This window comes from Hemitrygon akajei, chromosome 5 (assembly GCF_048418815.1).
Source record: "Hemitrygon akajei chromosome 5, sHemAka1.3, whole genome shotgun sequence".
Taxonomy (NCBI): domain Eukaryota; kingdom Metazoa; phylum Chordata; class Chondrichthyes; order Myliobatiformes; family Dasyatidae; genus Hemitrygon; species Hemitrygon akajei.
The window spans coordinates 12,506,544-12,524,391 of record NC_133128.1 but is presented as its reverse complement, the minus strand read 5'-3'; the positions used below and the strand labels follow the sequence as shown (position 1 = coordinate 12,524,391).

Sequence of the window (17,848 nt, the reverse complement as noted above, 5' to 3'; positions counted from 1 at the left end):
CAACATGATAAGATTAGTACATAGATAATGGGATTACAAACTTACAAAATTAAAATGAACATAAAAGGATACACAAGCAATAAGTACAATATAGTTAAGTCTTCCCAAATCATGAATGATACAAATGTCATATAAACGAAACAAAAAAAAACTAGGTAAATCATATTGAAAAAAAAACAGAAAAGAGAAAAAGAAAAAAAAATATTAATACCCTAAGAAAAACTAAACTAAAAAACTAACCACTAACTATTAAAGAAAAAAAAGAAAGAAGAAAAAAAAGGGCTGTTTATAGTATCTACAAAAAAAATTATAAAATCGTCAGTGTCCCCAACTCCGATCCTCTCATCATATATATATATATTGTTACGTACCCCGTAACTGGGTCACTTACCAGCAAAGATAGAGAGGTCCGTTGAAGTCTGATGGTACTATTTTTAACAGTATTTATTGATAAAAATACACAAAAGTAATATCAATGCAAACATACAGATAATATACGTCGTCAATACTAAATCTAAAAGCGCGGGTATAATAATAATCAACAAGAAATAGCTCTATCGTTGTCTAGGGGATAATGTATTGTCCGATGGAAATATAAAAGTCACTCAAGTTCATGCAGGCTGCAGCTTTTGGTTGGAGAGAGAGACGGATTTTTAGAACTTGCCAGTTTTTCCTTTTTATGATGTCGATCCTTTGAAATGTTGTTGGGGCTGGTTTCTCCTTTTAGCTAAAGCCGTTCTTCCATGGTGAGGCCCACCAATTCCGAGGCAAATGGAAAAGGACACACGTGGGCCCTCCACCGGCTGTCACTATTATGCTGTCACGGGATTTCTAGCGTTTCTCCTGGTGCGTCTAAAGGGGTTGTTCCCCAGACCCTCTTTTATCCTTACTCACGGGGTCTCAGATGTCAATCAGGTTGGGATGAGGCCATCCCTCAACCAGCCCCCTCAGAGTTGTTCCCTGAGGGCTTCACTGAACAGTACAGTACTCAATACACAAGTCCGTCTCCAAGAGACAATGGCCGTTATCCGTGGCTTTGTCTCACTGAGGGCAGGACACACATTCCAAGCCCATGAGGATTCTCTCTCATTTCCTGGGTCTCCAGACCTGAATTAATAGCGATCTGGTGATTCTCAAAAAGGAGGGGGCTACTTCGTACCCTTCGGCCCCTCAGAGTTGTGGCATGGTCGTAACACCCCCTTTCTTCAACGCGTTTTTACCATCGGTAAAAACGAAGTAATACAGAGTCTTATAGGATTTTAGAATCTAACACAATACAAAAGGTTTTTTTTCTACTGAGTAATACAGTTATACATTCAATTCAGCATCTAAACAGTTACCGATTGCATTGTCACTTCTTTAATATCTTAACATCTTGTACCTTACTAAAGTCTTGTAGCATCAGACTCCAATTTAATAACCACCTATTTTTATTTCTTATTTTTCTTTAGCAAACAAAAACTAAAGAGTTGTGATCTTAGCTTACGGGTATACTACAAAAGTTCATGCAAATATTAATCTTTATGTTACTTTCAAACTTAACAGTCAAGCTTCCATGGGGGTTGTCTTTATTATTCACATGCTTTGTCGAAATCCCTTAAAACCGGCTTCTGCTATTTAAAAATGGCATTCCATTAACCCTCGCCTCTTTTCCAGTTAATTCCCACGTGGTGAGCTGGTGCACCCTGGCGAAATAGGCTTTCGCCCGCTCCTTTCATAGGAGTTATTTTATCAACAATGTGTTCCAAACTTAGACCATTTTCCGAATTTTCACACAATTCTTTAATTTTACGCAAGTTGCTAGGTTTCTCTTCAGGACCCTTCAGGCGATTAGTTCTCAATGCCAGCGATCCCTCTTTGTTCAAACAGCATTTCGAATTCTGCGGTTTCACACCACACTCTGGAATAACAATAGCGTGTGGGGCCCCTTTACCTCCTAACTCAATCTGTAATTGATTCACAGGCACCACGGTACCAAGCCATTGTCTCTGTAGCCTGGTTGCTGCGTCTGACATCAATTCAGACTTTTAATTTTCTTCATTCGATTTGAAAACTACACTTTTCCCTTTTCCTTCAATAATAATATTCACCTCACCACCTGTTATCTCCTCACTAACTTTTAACACACCTTCGAGCACAAACACCTGGGAACTCTCACTTCCCACTATTACCAAGGTTAACCCTTTCTTCACTGAACCAAGTCCATCTGACCCACAAGGACTGCATTCCTTTTCAACTGAATCAAATACCTCAGACTTTTTCTGAGCTCCATTACTAGGTTCAGTACCACGTGCATCCACATCTTGGACACACTCAAACGGGACATTTGCCTCTTCCAGGCTTTCAATACCCGTTCCCTTTTCAAATTCTAAATTCCCTTGATCCTCCCAGCTACTCTCTGGGCAACTCCCTTCCGGAGTAAACTCAACCCCGTGGGCTGAAACAACCTCATCTGCCAACCCAGCAGACTTCTTCAAGGTAATGGCATCCTTTTCATCTAGGACTGCCCTCATTTCATTATCGGGAACACCTTTAGAATTTTCAACTTCTTCAAACAGTTCTGCCAAACCAGACAGATCATCCATGTCCAACTCTGGACCTTTTAACAGCTTTATCTGTTTCTCATTTTTATTTCGTGCCTCGCTAAATTTTCTCCTCGCTAAGGGCAGGTCTACCTCCTCTCCCTTACTCTCTTTCACTTTACTATTCTTCGTTTTACCACCCTCTAAACCCTCGTGGAACAGGGTCGGTAAAAACGTCTCGGCCAAATCGATATTGGCCGGATTTAAACTGCTCTCGTTCTCAGCTGCCTTTCTCGACATGCTGCGAGTGATCGCGCATGCGGGATAGATCTTGGAATCTAGGGGCGGGACCTCCACCAGCTGTCTCGTCAGCTTCATTGCTGACCAAACCTTACCACCAGCTAAATCATTACCCAGAAGGACGTCCGCGTCAGTTCTCGGGAATTCTGATCGCACCCCCATTTCAACTGGTCCAGATACCAGCTCACAATTCATAATGATCCTATGCAAGGGCACCGTTTCTGTCCCTTTTCCTATTCCTTTCACATCTACCATTCCCGTCTTGCGACCAAAATCCAGTACCTTACTGCTAATCAATGACAGTTGTTACGTATTCAGGCAACAATAAATACAGATGAGATTGGCAAGGGTTTTTATAACAAATAACACGTTTATTAAACACTGAAACAAACCCCCTCAAAAGTAAACAAACCCAAACGTAATCGGAACTCAGCTGCTGTGCGACACATTCACAGTTCTTAATAGCGCTGCATGTTCAAATAATCTTTAAAGCGGTATTGAAAATAAAACAGTTCTTTAAAGCGGTATGCCGAAAGTTCAAAAGCTCACAGTCCTTTTAAAAGGAGAGACTTTTTAAGGCGATTTAAATTCTCTTCCACGTCGTTGTCCTTCGATTCCCCGGCGTCGAACTTTCCCACGAAGAATTTTATAAAATATAACGGCTTAAAGGTACTGACCTTTCTTTCCACACTATTCTCAATCCTTTCTGGTCATCCCAGGGATTAACAGCGAGAATAGTCAACGAAATCCTTCCGAATGAGGATCAAACAAGATCAAACTTTTCCACCTTCGAAAATCGGTTCTCCTCGATTTTTACCTTCCAAACTTTTCTTCACTCTCCACCAGCAAAGAAACCGTTGGCAATGCCCTTTTAAACTTTAGGCATTATATAGAACTTCATTTTTAACTAAACTGCGTCATCACATTAAATCACGCAGGGACATGAAGTCATCTTGGCAAATTCCGCCACGAACTGCCCCACCTGACAGGGTGGGTCTTCCTTTTATACCCTGTAAAAAAAACCTGTCACATGACCTCTACTGGCGGGAAAATGACATCACTCCACCATCACAAAACCATTACCTCATGTCCAGTATAACTTCAACCCCAGTCACGTGACAAGGGTACCACTGTCACGTGTCACGGGTACGTAACACCTCCCTCCAAAAAAAACATTTTTGGTCTGACAAGAACAAAAATTTTAACAATCACTTACAAGAAAAACAAATGTATAAATTATATAACATACACAATATACAATACAGTAGGAGTGTTACAATAAAAAAACCACTCCAAATAAAAAAAAATATTACATTGTACATTCAACATCGAGATAGACAATCAGCAACCACATTATCTTTACCTTTAATATGAGTTATCACAATATTGTACTCCTGTAACATCAAACTCCAATTTAACAATCTTCTGTTTTTGTTTTTCATCTTACTCAGAAAAACTAACGGATTATGATCAGTGTAAACAATAAGTGGTTTTTGAGTTGTACCAACATATACCTCAAAATATTCTAAAGCTAAAACAAGAGATAACAATTCTTTCTCTATTGTTGAATAGTTTCTTTGATGCCTATTAAATTTCTTAGAAAAGTAAGCTACTGGATGATCAACCTCATCACCCTCATTCCTTTGCATCAATACTGCTCCCGCAGCTTCATCACTAGCATCTACAGCCAATGAAAAAGGTTTTTCAAAGTCAGGTGCCTTAAGCACAGGTTGTTGACATATCATTGTTTTCAATTTTTCAAATGCTTCCTGACAAGGCACTGTCCACACAAACTTCACCTTCTTCTGCAGAAGGTTAGTTAATGGAAGGGCAACATTAGCAAAATTCTTACAAAATTTTCGATAATATCCTACCATTCCCAAAAATCTTCTGAGAGTTTTTTTCCCCGTCGGAGTGGGAATCTCTAAAATTGCCTGAACTTTTGCCTGAACAGGAGCTACCTTACCTTGACCTACAACATAACCAAGGTAAGTCACAGTGGCATGTCCAAATTCACTCTTGGCTAAATTAATAGTCAAGTTAGCTTTTGAAAGCTTTTCAAACAATTTCTCCACCGCAATTATGTGTGCTTCCCAAGTATCATTTCCTGTCACTAAATCATCAATATAAGCATCAGTATCTTTCAATCCCTGAATCACAGAATTAATCATCCTCTGGAAAGTACCTGGGGCATTCTTCATCCCAAATGGAAGAACATTATACTCATATAACCCAGATGGAGTTACAAATGCAGAAATCTCTCTACCTCTGTCCGTTAATGGAACACACCAATACCCTTTCAATAAATCAATCTTTGTAAGGAACTTTGCTTTCCCAACCTTATCTACACAATCATCTACTCTAGGAATTGGATATGCATCTGTTTTCGTTACAGCATTCACCTTCCTATAGTCCGTACAAAACCTAATACTACCATCAGGTTTTGGCACCATAACACATGGCAAACTCCAATTCGAGTTAGAATGTCTAATAATATCATTCTCTAACATGTATTCAATTTCTTTCTCAGCAAGTTCACATTTTTCCATGTTCATCCTATATGGATGTTGTTTAATAGGTTTGGCATCTCCAACATCTACATCATGTGAAGCTATAGTAGTCCTTCTCGGAACATCTGGAAACAAATCCTTATACTTAAAAATCAATTCCTTCATCTGTTGTTTCTGCTCTAGCTGTAAATGTGCTAATTTCTCATCCATATTTTCCAGAATGGTCGAATTAGGTAACCTAACAGAAACAATGTTAGATTTAGAATGAAAGTCAGATGAATCATCTATCATGTTCCCAGTTAAATCAAACTCATTCTCACTAACCACAACAGTCACAGTATCAGATTGTTTCTCAAAATATGGTTTAATCATATTTATGTGGCAAAGTTGTGTTGACCTTCTGTGATCTGGAGTTTTTATTACGTAATCCACATAATTGATTCTAGACACAATTTCATAAGGACCATGAAATCTAGCTTGTAAAGGATTTGTCTGCACTGGGAAAAGAACCAACACCTTATCTCCAGGCTTAAACATCCTCATCCTAGCTTCCTTATCATACCAAGTTTTCATTTTCTCCTGAGCCAACTTTAAATTTTCCTTGGCTAAACTACAAGCTCTATGTAACCTGTCCTTAAATTTCAAAACATAGTCCAACAAATTAGTATGCACTTCCTTACTAATCCACTGTTCCTTCAATAAAGCTAAAGGTCCTCTAACTCTATGCCCAAACACAAGTTCAAATGGACTAAAACCTAAAGATTCCTGTACCGATTCCCTTACTGCAAATAAAAGTAAGTTTATACTCTCATCCCAGTCACTTTCATTTTCCACACAATATGTCCTAATCATATTCTTGAGAGTAGAATGAAACCTCTCCAAGGCACCTTGCGATTCTGGATGGTATGCAGATGAAATGATTTGCTTAGCTCCCAATTTATAAACTATCTGTTGAAACAATCCAGACATAAAATTACTACCTTGATCAGTTTGTATTTCCTTAGGCAATCCAAAATAAGTAAAGAATTTTATAAGAGCCTTCGTCACAGTTTTAGCTTTTATATTCCTAAGTGGTACTGCCTCTGGAAACCTAGACGAAGTACACATGATAGTCAACAAATACTGATAACCAGTTTTTGTCTTTGGTAATGGACCAACACAATCTACAATAACCTTAGAAAACGGTTCACCAAATGCTGGAATAGGTTGTAATGGAGCTACTGGTGTAACCTGATTTGGTTTACCCACAATTTGACAAGTATGGCACGTCTTACAAAACATCGCCACATCTTTTCTTAGACCAGGCCAGTAAAAATGTTTTAAAATCTTGTCCACAGTTTTCCTTACCCCTTGATGTCCACCTAAAGGCACACTATGAGCTAAAGTCAAAATCTCATTCCGATAAACTTTAGGAACAACTACCTGATAAACAACATTCCATTCCTCACTTGCAGGAATTGTAGGCGACCTCCACTTCCTCATCAACACTCCTTTTTCCGAATAATATCCTACTGACACCTTCTCAATTTCCCTACCTAGTAAAGCTTGTTCCCTTAATTTTATAATCTCAGGATCTCTATTCTGCTCTGCTATCATCTCCTTCCGAGACAGAGATAAATCTTCATAGTCAGACCTACTCCCAGAATCTTGTTTAAACAACCAAGGTAAGAAAGTCTCTGACACATCCTCAAAACTCAAATCCTGAGTCGAACAGTCATGAGTAACAACCTCATTCTGCACATCAATTTTTTTAGCCATAGCTCTAGTCACAACACAGGAAGAATCTGGGTTAGAATTCATCTCTGGTTCCTCTGATTCCATTGTCAAATGCACTTCAGGAAAAACTTGTTCACCTGCCAAGTCATTACCTAACAACAAAGAAATACCCTTCACAGGTAAGCTATGCTGTAATCCTACTTTAACAAATCCTGTAACTAACCCTGACTTTAAATTTACTTTATGTAAATGTACAGGCATAAAATCACTTCCAACACCTCTTATGTAATTTACCTCACCAGTATCATTCTCTTCATTAAACTTCAACACACTATCTAACATCAGTGATTGAGAAGCTCCAGTATCCCTAAGAATTTTTATTGGCACCAGAGTAGATCCTTCTTTCAAGGATACAAACCCTTCAGTTATAAAATGATCATATCCCTTTCTAACTTTGTCAGACTCTAACAAATCCTCATTTGTGTTTACCAAACCCTGTAACTTTACAGGTGCTTCAGTATGTTGCACACAAGCATCTGGAACTGCTTCCTTCTCTTTCTTTTTCAATTTGAAACAGTTAGCTATTACATGGCCAGGTTTCTTACAATAGTTACAAATAAGACCAAACTGTCTTTCCTTCACAGGTTTTCCTTCCTCCTTACCTCTCTCATTAACCTCTGATTTAATTTCTAATTTACCTGGAGTCTCCATATTATTTTTCCTCTTAAAAATTCTACCCTGAGGAAATTTATTCTTATGGATTAAAACATACTCATCAGCTAATCTAGCACAGTCCTGCAATTTATCAGTATCCCTCTCATTTAAGTAGGTCCTTACTTCAACAGGAATGCTTCTTTTAAATTCCTCCATTAAAATCAGCTCTCTCAATGTATCATAGTCCTCATTTACATTTTTAGAAGAAACCCATCTCTCAAAACACATAGCTTTATCATAGGCAAATTCCACATAAGTCTTTTCCACAGACTTTTTCAAACTCCTGAATCTTTCCCTATAAGCTTCTGGGACTAATTCGTATGCTTTGAGAATATTTGTTTTCACAATATCATAATCTAATGCTTGCGCAGCAGTTAAAGCTGTGTAAACTTGTTGTGCTTTGCCTTTAATCACACTCTGTAACAACACTGACCATTTATCTTTCGGCCACTCTGACATCCGAGCAATAGTTTCAAAATGTTGAAAATATCTTTCCACTTCTGTTTCACTAAATGGAGGAACCAATTTAATTTCTTGGCTAGCAACAAACGGTTTTTTAGAATCAGAAGACTGATTCCCAGACCTTAAATTCTCCATTGCATATTCAAACTCTCTCTTTTTCTGGTCAGATTCCAATTTATAACGCTCCAACTCTGCTTTACTTTGTTCCAACTTCATTTGTTCAATTTGCAACTGCATCTCCAGATTACTTATTGGAAACGATTCTAAAATCGATTCATCAAAATGACCCGAAGCCACAAAATGTGATGCGATTTTTCTCTGTATTACAGCTTTTGATGTAGTCACCAAAATACCTTTAAGTTGCAATCTCTTAGCAATCTCAGATACTTCAGTTTTTTTCGCCTTCGCTAACAAATCCGCGTCTGGCGAATCCAGAAACTCATCAATATTCATCGTTGCCGAATACCACTCACAAGCCAATCAAACAAAAAGAATCGAGTATTCCCCGTTACCAAAACACCGACTCAAAATTCAAAAAACATTTTAAACACAAACGATTCAATCCCGGACGAGCCCCCATAATTAATGTTACGTATTCAGGCAACAATAAATACAGATGAGATTGGCAAGGGTTTTTATAACAAATAACACATTTATTAAACACTGAAACAAACCCCCTCAAAAGTAAACAAACCCAAACGTAATCAGAACTCAGCTGCTGTGCGACACATTCACAGTTCTTAATAGCGCTGCATGTTCAAACAGTCTTTAAAGCGGTATTGAAAATAAAACAGTTCTTTAAAGTGGTATGCCGAAAGTTCAAAAGCTCACAGTCCTTTTAAAAGGAGAGACTTTTTAAGGCGATTTAAATTCTCTTCCACGTCGTTGTCCTTCGATTCCCCGGCGTCGAACTTTCCCACGAAGAATTTTATAAAATATAACGGCTTAAAGGTACTGACCTTTCTTTCCACACTATTCTCAATCCTTTCTGGTCATCCCAGGGATTAACAGCGAGAATAGTCAACGAAATCCTTCCGAATGAGGATCAAACAAGGTCGAACTTTTCCACCTTCGAAAATCGGTTCTCCTCGATTTTTACCTTCCAAACTTTTCTTCACTCTCCACCAGCAAAGAAACCGTTGGCAATGACCTTTTAAACTTTAGGCATTATATAGAACTTCATTTTTAACTAAACTGCGTCATCACATTAAATCACGCAGGGACATGAAGTCATCTTGGCAAATTCCGCCACGAACTGCCCCACCTGACAGGGTGGGTCTTCCTTTTATACCCTGTAAAAAAAACCTGTCACATGACCTCTACTGGCGGGAAAATGACATCACTCCACCATCACAAAACCATTACCTCATGTCCAGTATAACTTCAACCCCAGTCACGTGACAAGGGTACCACTGTCACGTGTCACGGGTACGTAACACAGTTCAGCTCCCATGTCTCTCCAGATCTGCACGGGAACTGGTGGGTCTCCCTCCCTCACAGACACGGTTCCATTTGACATACAAGTCTCAGACCCTTCTCGTACTCTGTCTAGCCGGGGCTCTCTTGTCGATTTACTGATTACCATGGCATATCCTATAGGGACTGCGGCTTTCCATTTTCCTGTCTCCTTCCTCAAGAGCAAAGCACCTAGATGCAATATGTCCCCCCTTTCCACAATTAAAACAGTCAAGCCCGGAAATCTCTGGCCGTCTTGCCTCTCCTCCTCAATCTTACCACTAGCTCCCGGTGGGACCTCTGCCTCAGCCAGCGGGCTTTCTCGATCGTTCCCACTGTCTCTCTGAGAACTTTTATTCAAGGAAAACTTTGTCTTGTGGGTTAGGGCATATTCATCTGCAAACCTAGCAAATTCGGAGATGGACTTATTCGGCTTCTCATTCAAATACATCTGGATATCCTCCAAAACACAACCTTTAAATTCCTCAATCATAATTAACTCCCTGAGACGCCAAAAATCCTCTTCCACTGTTTCTGCTGTACACCAGCGATCCAAGAGCACACCCTTCTCATAGGCAAATTCGGTATACGTCTGATTCCACCCTTCCTTTAAATTTCTGAACTTTTGTCTATACGCTTCAGGTACCAATTCGTAAGTCCGAAGAATGGCCTCCTTTACTTTGGCATAATTCTCCGCCTCTTCCTCCTCCATGGACAACGCTGCATATGCCCGTTGTGCCTTCCCTTTTAACACACTTTGTAACAGCGCCACCCACTGCTCTTTGGGCCACTTCTGATTCACTGCCACCTTTTCAAAAAGCAAGAAATAGCTATCAACATCCGTCTCCTCAAACGGAGGTACTACCCTCAACTCCCGACTAACATTAAACTGCTCCTCTCGGTCTGACCCTTGAGCTCTTCACTCTTGCCTTAACTTCTCCATATCCAAGTCATGTTGCCTCTGTTTCTCTGCCTCCCTCTCCTTCTCGGCTCTTTCCTTTTCTTTCTCAGCTCTCTCCCTCTCTTTTTCAGCTGCTTCCAGCTGTTTTAACTGCACTTCATGCTTCCTTTGTTTCTCAGCTCTGTCCTGCTCTAACTCCTTTAGCTGGAGCGCATGCTCCCTTTGCTTGTCAGCCCGTTCTTTCTCTTTCTCAGCTGCTTCCAGCTGCTTTAATTTAATTTCATGTTCCAACCTTAATTTCTCCAACTCTAACTGAGCCGTCCCACTAGCTGGTGCCTTTTCAGGGATATTTTCCAATACCTCAGCTGCAAACACATTCTTCCCAATATAATACTGAGTTATGGCCCTCCGCACCTCCCGCTTTTTCATTGACAACCTCACCTCTGTGAGGTTTAGTCCCTTCGCAATATTTATCAAGTCCGATTTGGTGGCCGCCTGTAGCGCCTCCAGAGTCGGGTTTTCTATAAATTCATCCACGTCCATCTTTGCTGGTTTCCCGTCTGGCTACCCGCGTACCAGATCCAAGTTTGGACTTACAAGCCCGATTCACTGGCTCCCCAATTTGGTATCAAATCTCGAGACGAGAACTCCAAGTTGTTACGTATCCCGTAACTGGGTCACTTACCAGCAAAGATAGAGAGGTCCGTTGAAGTCTGATGGTACTATTTTTAACAGTATTTATTGATAAAAATACACAAAAATAATATCAATGCAAACATACAGATAATATACATCGTCAATACTAAATCTAAAAGCACGGGTATAATAATAATCAACAAGAAATAGCTCTATTGTTGTCTAGGGGATAATGTATTGTCCGATGGAAATATAAAAGTCACTCACGTTCATTCAGGCTGCAGCTTTTGGTTGGAGAGAGAGACGGATTTTTAGAACTTGCCAGTTTTTCCTTTTTATGATGTCGATCCTTCGAAATGTCGTTGGGGCTGGTTTCTCCTTTTAGCTAAAGCCGTTCTTCCGTGGTGAGGCCCACCAATTCCGAGGCAAATGGAAAAGGACGCACGTGGGCTCTCCACCGGCTGTCGCTATTACGCTGTCACGGGATTTCTAGCGTTTCTCCTGGTGCATCTATAAGGGGTTGTTCCCCAGACCCTCTTTTATCCTTACTCACGGGGTCTCAGATGTCAATCAGGTTGGGATGAGGCCATCCCTCAACCAGCCCACTATTGGTCATTCCCTGAGGGCTTCACTGAACAGTACAGTACTCAATACACAAGTCCGTCTCCAAGAGACAATGGCCGTTATCCGTGGCTTTGTCTCACTGAGGGCAGGACACACATTCCAAGCCCATGAGGATTCTCTCTCATTTCCTGGGTCTCCAGACCTGAAGTAATAGTGATCTGGCGATTCTCAAAAAGGAGGGGGCTACTTCGTACCCTTCGGCCCTTCAGAGTTGTGGCATGGTCGTAACAATATATATAATCAAAACCGGAAAAACAAATAGGATTGGAACAGGGTCAAATTACATCATATGAAAATATTGAATAAATGGCCTCCAAATCTTTTCAAATTTAATAGAAGGGTCATATACGGCACTTTTAATTTTCTCCAAATTTAGACATAACATAGTTTGAGAAAACCAATGAAATACGGTAGGGGGATTAATTTCTTTCCAATTCAACAAAATAGATGTTCTAGCCATTAATGTAAGAAATGCAATCATCCGACAAGCAGAAGAAGATAAATGGATTGACTCCATCATTGGTAAACCAAAGATTGCAGTAATAGGATGAGGTTGTAAATCAATGTTCAATACCGTGGAAATAATATTGAAAATGTCTTTCCAATATTTTTTCAAAAGTGGACATGACCAAAACATATGGGTTAAAGAAGCTATCTCAGAATGACATCTGTCACAAATAGGATTTATATGGGAATAAAAATGAGCCAATTTATCCTTGGACATATGAGCCCTGTGCACAACTTTAAACTGTATCAATGAATGTTTAGCACATATAGAGGATAAATTAACTAATTGAAGAATTTTATCCCAATTCTCAATAGGGATAGTAAAGTTAAGTTCTCTTTCCCAATCATTTTTAATCTTATAAAAGGCCTCTGAACATATTTTCATAATTATATTGTAAACATTTGATATTACACCTTTCTGAAAAGGATTTAGTTCTAACAATTTCTCCAAAATACCCAAAGAATCAAGATTTGGAAAGGTAGGAAGTACAGTGTATAAGAAATTCCTAATCTGTAAATATCTAAAAAAAAATTAGATCTGGGCAAATTATATTTATTAGATAATTGTTCAAAAGACATAAAACAATTATCCAAAAATAAATCAGAAAATCGTAGTATTCCTTTAGTCTTCCAAGCTGAATAAGCTTGGTCCATAATAGAAGGATGAAAAAAGAAATTGGATACAATAAGAATAGTTAAAACAAATTGATTAAACCCAAAAAATTTCCGAATTGAAACCATATACGTAATGTGTGTTTGACTATCGGATTGTCAATTCGTTTATGCAATGTACAACAATGAGGAAACAAAATCTGCCAGATAGGTCCCTAACCTTTGGACCGGTTCATTGACAGGAAAGGTTTCAAAGAGTAAATTTTAATAAAAGCAGGTAAATGGAACGATCTCAGGATGGGAAATTCAGACTGAAGGTAATTCACCATCCTCCGGTTGAGAAACTTCCTCCTCAAGAGCCGTGAGGTAATTTACAACTCTGGTTAGCCCACACTTGGAGTGTTGTGATCAGTTTTGGTCACCTCACTATAGGAAGGATATGGAAGTCTTAGAGAGTGTGCAGAGGAGAGTTGCTTGAATTAGAGAGCATGTATTATGAGTATAGGTTGAGCGAGCTAGGGCTTTTCTCTTTGGAGTGAATGAGGATGTAAGACATCTTGACAAAGGGATGGTAAGAGGCACAGATAGAGTGGACAACCAGTGTCTTTATCTCAGGGTGGCAATGGCTAATACAAGAGGACATAACTTTGAAGGTGATTGGAGAAAAGTATAGGGGAGATGCCAGAGGTACGTTTTTTAAGACCAAGAGTAGTAAGTGTGCTAAAGGTTATAAGGAAATGACAGGATTAAGACAGATCATGAATCAGCCATGGTGGAGCAGGTGGCCTAAAATGGCCTAGTTTTGCTCCTATGTCTTATGGTCTAAGTCAGAGATTCCCAAGCATTTTACTCCACGGACCAAAACTATTAAACAAAGCATCCATGGATCCCAAATTGAGATCCCCGGTCTAAGTGCATGTGTCACAGTGCTAGGGGTGATGGCAGAGGCAGGTGCACTAGGGGCATTTCCATGGGCCCCTGGTCGCAGTGCTAGGGGTGATGGCAGAGGCAGGTGCACTAGGGGCATTTCCATGGGCCCCTGGTCGCAGTGCTAGGGGTGATGGCAGAGGCAGGTGCACTAGGGGCATTTCCATGGGCCCCTGGTCGCAGTGCTAGGGGTGATGGCAGAGGCAGATGCACTAGGGTCATTTCCATGGGCCCCTGGTGGCAGTGCTAGGGGTGATGGCAGAGGCAGGTGCACTAGGGGCATTTAAAAGACTCTTAGATAGTCACTTTGATTAATGAAGAATGTCAGAGGAAAGATTTTGATTCCTCCTGGAGAGGGTTAAAAGGTCAGCACACATTATGGGCTGAAGAGCCATACTATGCTGTACTGCTCCATGTTCTATGGATGTTCGTCTCAGCTTTACCGGGACATGGTGTACCCGTATGCTGAGGCTGTACTCGGGTACACTGAGAGGGTGGGAGAAAGGCGTCTTACTGACCTGCTGGAGCCCTTCTTACAAAGGTGGCATTGGGGAGATGTTCCAGGCCATGATGAAGGAGTGGCAAGATATTTCCCACTCTGGATGACATGGTGGGGAGGGGGGGGAGCCTATGGTGTTGTGTGGTGCCCCCTACTGTTTAACTCTATGTCTGCTCTCCGTTCTACCTCCCCAGAAAGGATGGATCAAAGGAGCCAATAGTGGAGATGAGGACGGAAGATGAACCAATCACAAACCACGATGGGTGCTCAGCAAATGAACCAAATGAGACCACCCCCCTCACAGAGCCTGAGTGAGTCTGGTCAACACAGCCCCTCTCTTTCTCCCAGGACGGTGGTGGGATTAGGGTGATTGTAAGATGGGAGCATCCCCTGTGCCTCAGCCATTCCTAATGCCTCAGTGCTTATACCGTCTGATGAGGTATAAAATCGGCCTCTGTTCTCCCTGTTCATTCATTTTCATTTGCCTGTTATGCCACTGGCGTTTAATGCAGCATTGAAAATCCTCCAATCTCTGTCTGGCCATACCATCGCACTCAGATATAGAAGGATTCTTCATTGCTGTTCCTGTAACAATATTTTTTTACCCGACAGGCTTGTTAGCCCTTAGCTGAACCCCTGAACCTGGAGGACCAGTGGACCACTCTTAGTCTGGCCTTTACCCTTTGACCTGTTTGGCATGTGTGACCCTACCAAGAGCCAAAACACAAGACCCTGACCCTAGCCAATATAGCTCTCCAGGTCTTTGAGGCACGGAAGCCTCCAAACTTGATTTTTAATAGATTTTTGCATAGTAAGGGATTTAAGGGCTAAGGAGGAAAGGCAGGTAGGTGGAGGTGAGTTCTTGGTCAGATCAGCCATGATCTTATTGAATGGTGGAGCAGGCTCGACGGGCCCAGTGGCCTAGTCCTGCTCCTATTTCTTATGTTCTTGTGTACAAACCCTATGACAGACTTGTGGTTCTCTTGGAGGAATGTTAGAGGAATGAAATTGGATCTCTTTCAGTGAAACACAATTCTCAGCAAGCCATACATTGTTGATGTTGAGGTTTCCTTGGGCTGGTGCTAATCCCACCCCACCACTGAGCACATTTGCAAGGAGCACTGACAAAAGAAAGCAGCATCCATCATCGAGGTGTCCCCACACTCCAAGACATGCTCTCTTTTCACTACCATCGAGCCTTAGGTCCCATATCACTATAGGGTAGTAATTGCTCAGGAACAATGTTAAAGTGATCAGAGGAAAATAAAGAAGGGGATGTCAGAGGTAGGTTTTTTTTAACACAGGGAGTGGTGAGTGTGTGGAATACATAGCCAGGAATGGCAGTAGAGGCCGATACATTAGGGACATTTAAGACACTCTTAGATAGGCACGTGGAGGAAAGAAAAATGGAGGGCCATGTGGGAGGGAAGGGTTAAATTGATCTTGAAGTAGGCTAAAAGGTCAACACGACATTGGGGGCTGAAGGCCTGTATTGTTCCATGCTCTGAGCATAAATTATGCAAGGAAAGTGAAAACTAGAATTTTTAAAAAGTTAATAGGAGTGCGAAGTGTTTATAGTGTGATTAGGGTTGTGCAAGTTGGTTCAAGAACCAAATGGTTGAAGGAAAGTAGCTGTTCTCAAACATGGCATGGGAGTTTAGGTTTCTGTACCTCTTGCCTGATGGTAGCTGTGAGAAGATGGCTTGGTCCAGATAGTCAGGATCATTGATGATGGATGTTCCCTTCTTGAGGCAGCACTGCACGTCGATTGTCCTAATGGTGGAGAGGGATGTGCCTGTGATGCATTGGGCCAAGACAATGGATCTCTGCAGCTTCTTATGTTCCTGCATTAGTGGGAATGTAGGTTACAAGAAAAGCAAGTGGGACAAAAGGATTGTCCTGTAATCTGGCATAGATTCAATGGGCCAAGTGGCCTCTTTCTCTGTTGTAATGAAATATTAGAACCCACCTGTGGTAATTCCATTGATTATTGTGGGAAGTTGGTTCAGACTGTTGTTAGGGATAAATTTCACCAAGTGCCTGGCAGTTCATGTGACTATTCTCACGGTCTCTATTTTCACAGGAAGTTACCTTTAAAGGAAGGAAATGGCAAAGAATCCTTGAGTCCGGAAAACATGGAAGAGGCTGTGCCTAATGACATCATCCAGCCGAAAGAAGACTGCACCAAAGCATGATGGGAAGAACTCTGCCCAAGAAACAGGCAAAGCACCGTTAACCTTGCAACCAATACTTGTAGGAAGGGGAATCCATATTTGTGAGGTCGAGACATTAGAATGGCTTTGGAAACGTTCCTAAGTTGCATTATCAGTAATACAAGAAATCAAAATTTGTCCTCATTTTTCTGGAAGGATTTTTGGAAAAAAAATATTTCTGTCTTAATTTTCCCCCCTTTTGCTGTTAAGAAAATTTTAAAAAAGTGTAACTTGTAAATGATATTGTGGAGTTAAAGTTAAAAACAATCTTTATATTGCTCTTTATCTATGTAAATATATATACATATATTATATAGCAGACAAAACAATCAGTCTGTTGTTTCCCAGTCAGTGAGGTATTTTATCTATTCTTGTAACGCAGGAGAATGCGACTTTATTCCTTGTGTCACCATCTTTTTTGCTTTCAGTTTTCTGAGATGGAGGAGGATATTGTCATCAGATAGTTAGCTTTGGACAATTCAATACAGATAGGATTGGTGATCAGTATCACCAAAAACTTCTTTTTTGTTCTCAGTTATCACACACCTGCACCTTCATGTTCTCTCCTCTGGAGTTTCTTGGAACCTGTCAACCACCAAGCCATCCCCACCAACCCCTGGCCTGTCACCCTCTCCACAAAGCTTCTCAGATATCGGAGCGATCCCTTTTCACATAGCTAACTGTCTTGTGTGCAGACACCAGGAGAAAAGTGTTTATGGACCATAATGGACTTCTGGTTTCACCTGTAAAATTAATTTCTGCACGTGTACACACACACACACACCACACACACACACACACACACACACACACACACACACACACACACACACACACACACACACACACACACACACACACACACACACACACACACACACACACACACACACACACATCCTCTCTCTTTCTCTCCCCCCACATTGGCCCAATTACCCAACCACACCCAAGGAGGGAGTTATTGGTTTAGCCAACAGAGAAAGCTATTAGCCCAGCCACAAAGAGTGAGAGAGTCATTGGTTTAGCCAACAGAGAGACATTGGCCCAACCACACAGGAGGAGAGAGTCATTGGATTAGCCAACAGAGAGATATTGGCCCAACCAACAAAGAAAGCCATTGGCCCAGATGCACAGAGAAGAGAAATTAGAAAACATATTCTGGAACATCAGTGTGGAACAGTGCTCTGTTAGCTGTATCATTCTACATTCTTGCCAAACTGCATCATAATTCACCGACAAGTGACAAAAAC

General features: G+C 40.8%; 1 protein-coding gene across 1 annotated transcript in view; it reads left to right on the top strand.

The window, feature by feature from the left end:
- Window positions 1-17,376, top strand: part of LOC140727495 (neural cell adhesion molecule 2-like) — a 1,581,686-nt gene extending 1,564,310 nt beyond the window's left edge. Inside the window, exons 17-18 of the mRNA XM_073044851.1 lie at window positions 14,580-14,696; window positions 16,469-17,376. Coding sequence (XP_072900952.1) covers window positions 14,580-14,696; window positions 16,469-16,580 — 229 coding nt within the window. The 3' untranslated portion in view covers window positions 16,581-17,376. The remainder of the gene's footprint in view (window positions 1-14,579; window positions 14,697-16,468) is intronic.
- The last annotated feature ends 472 nt before the right edge of the window (window positions 17,377-17,848 follow it).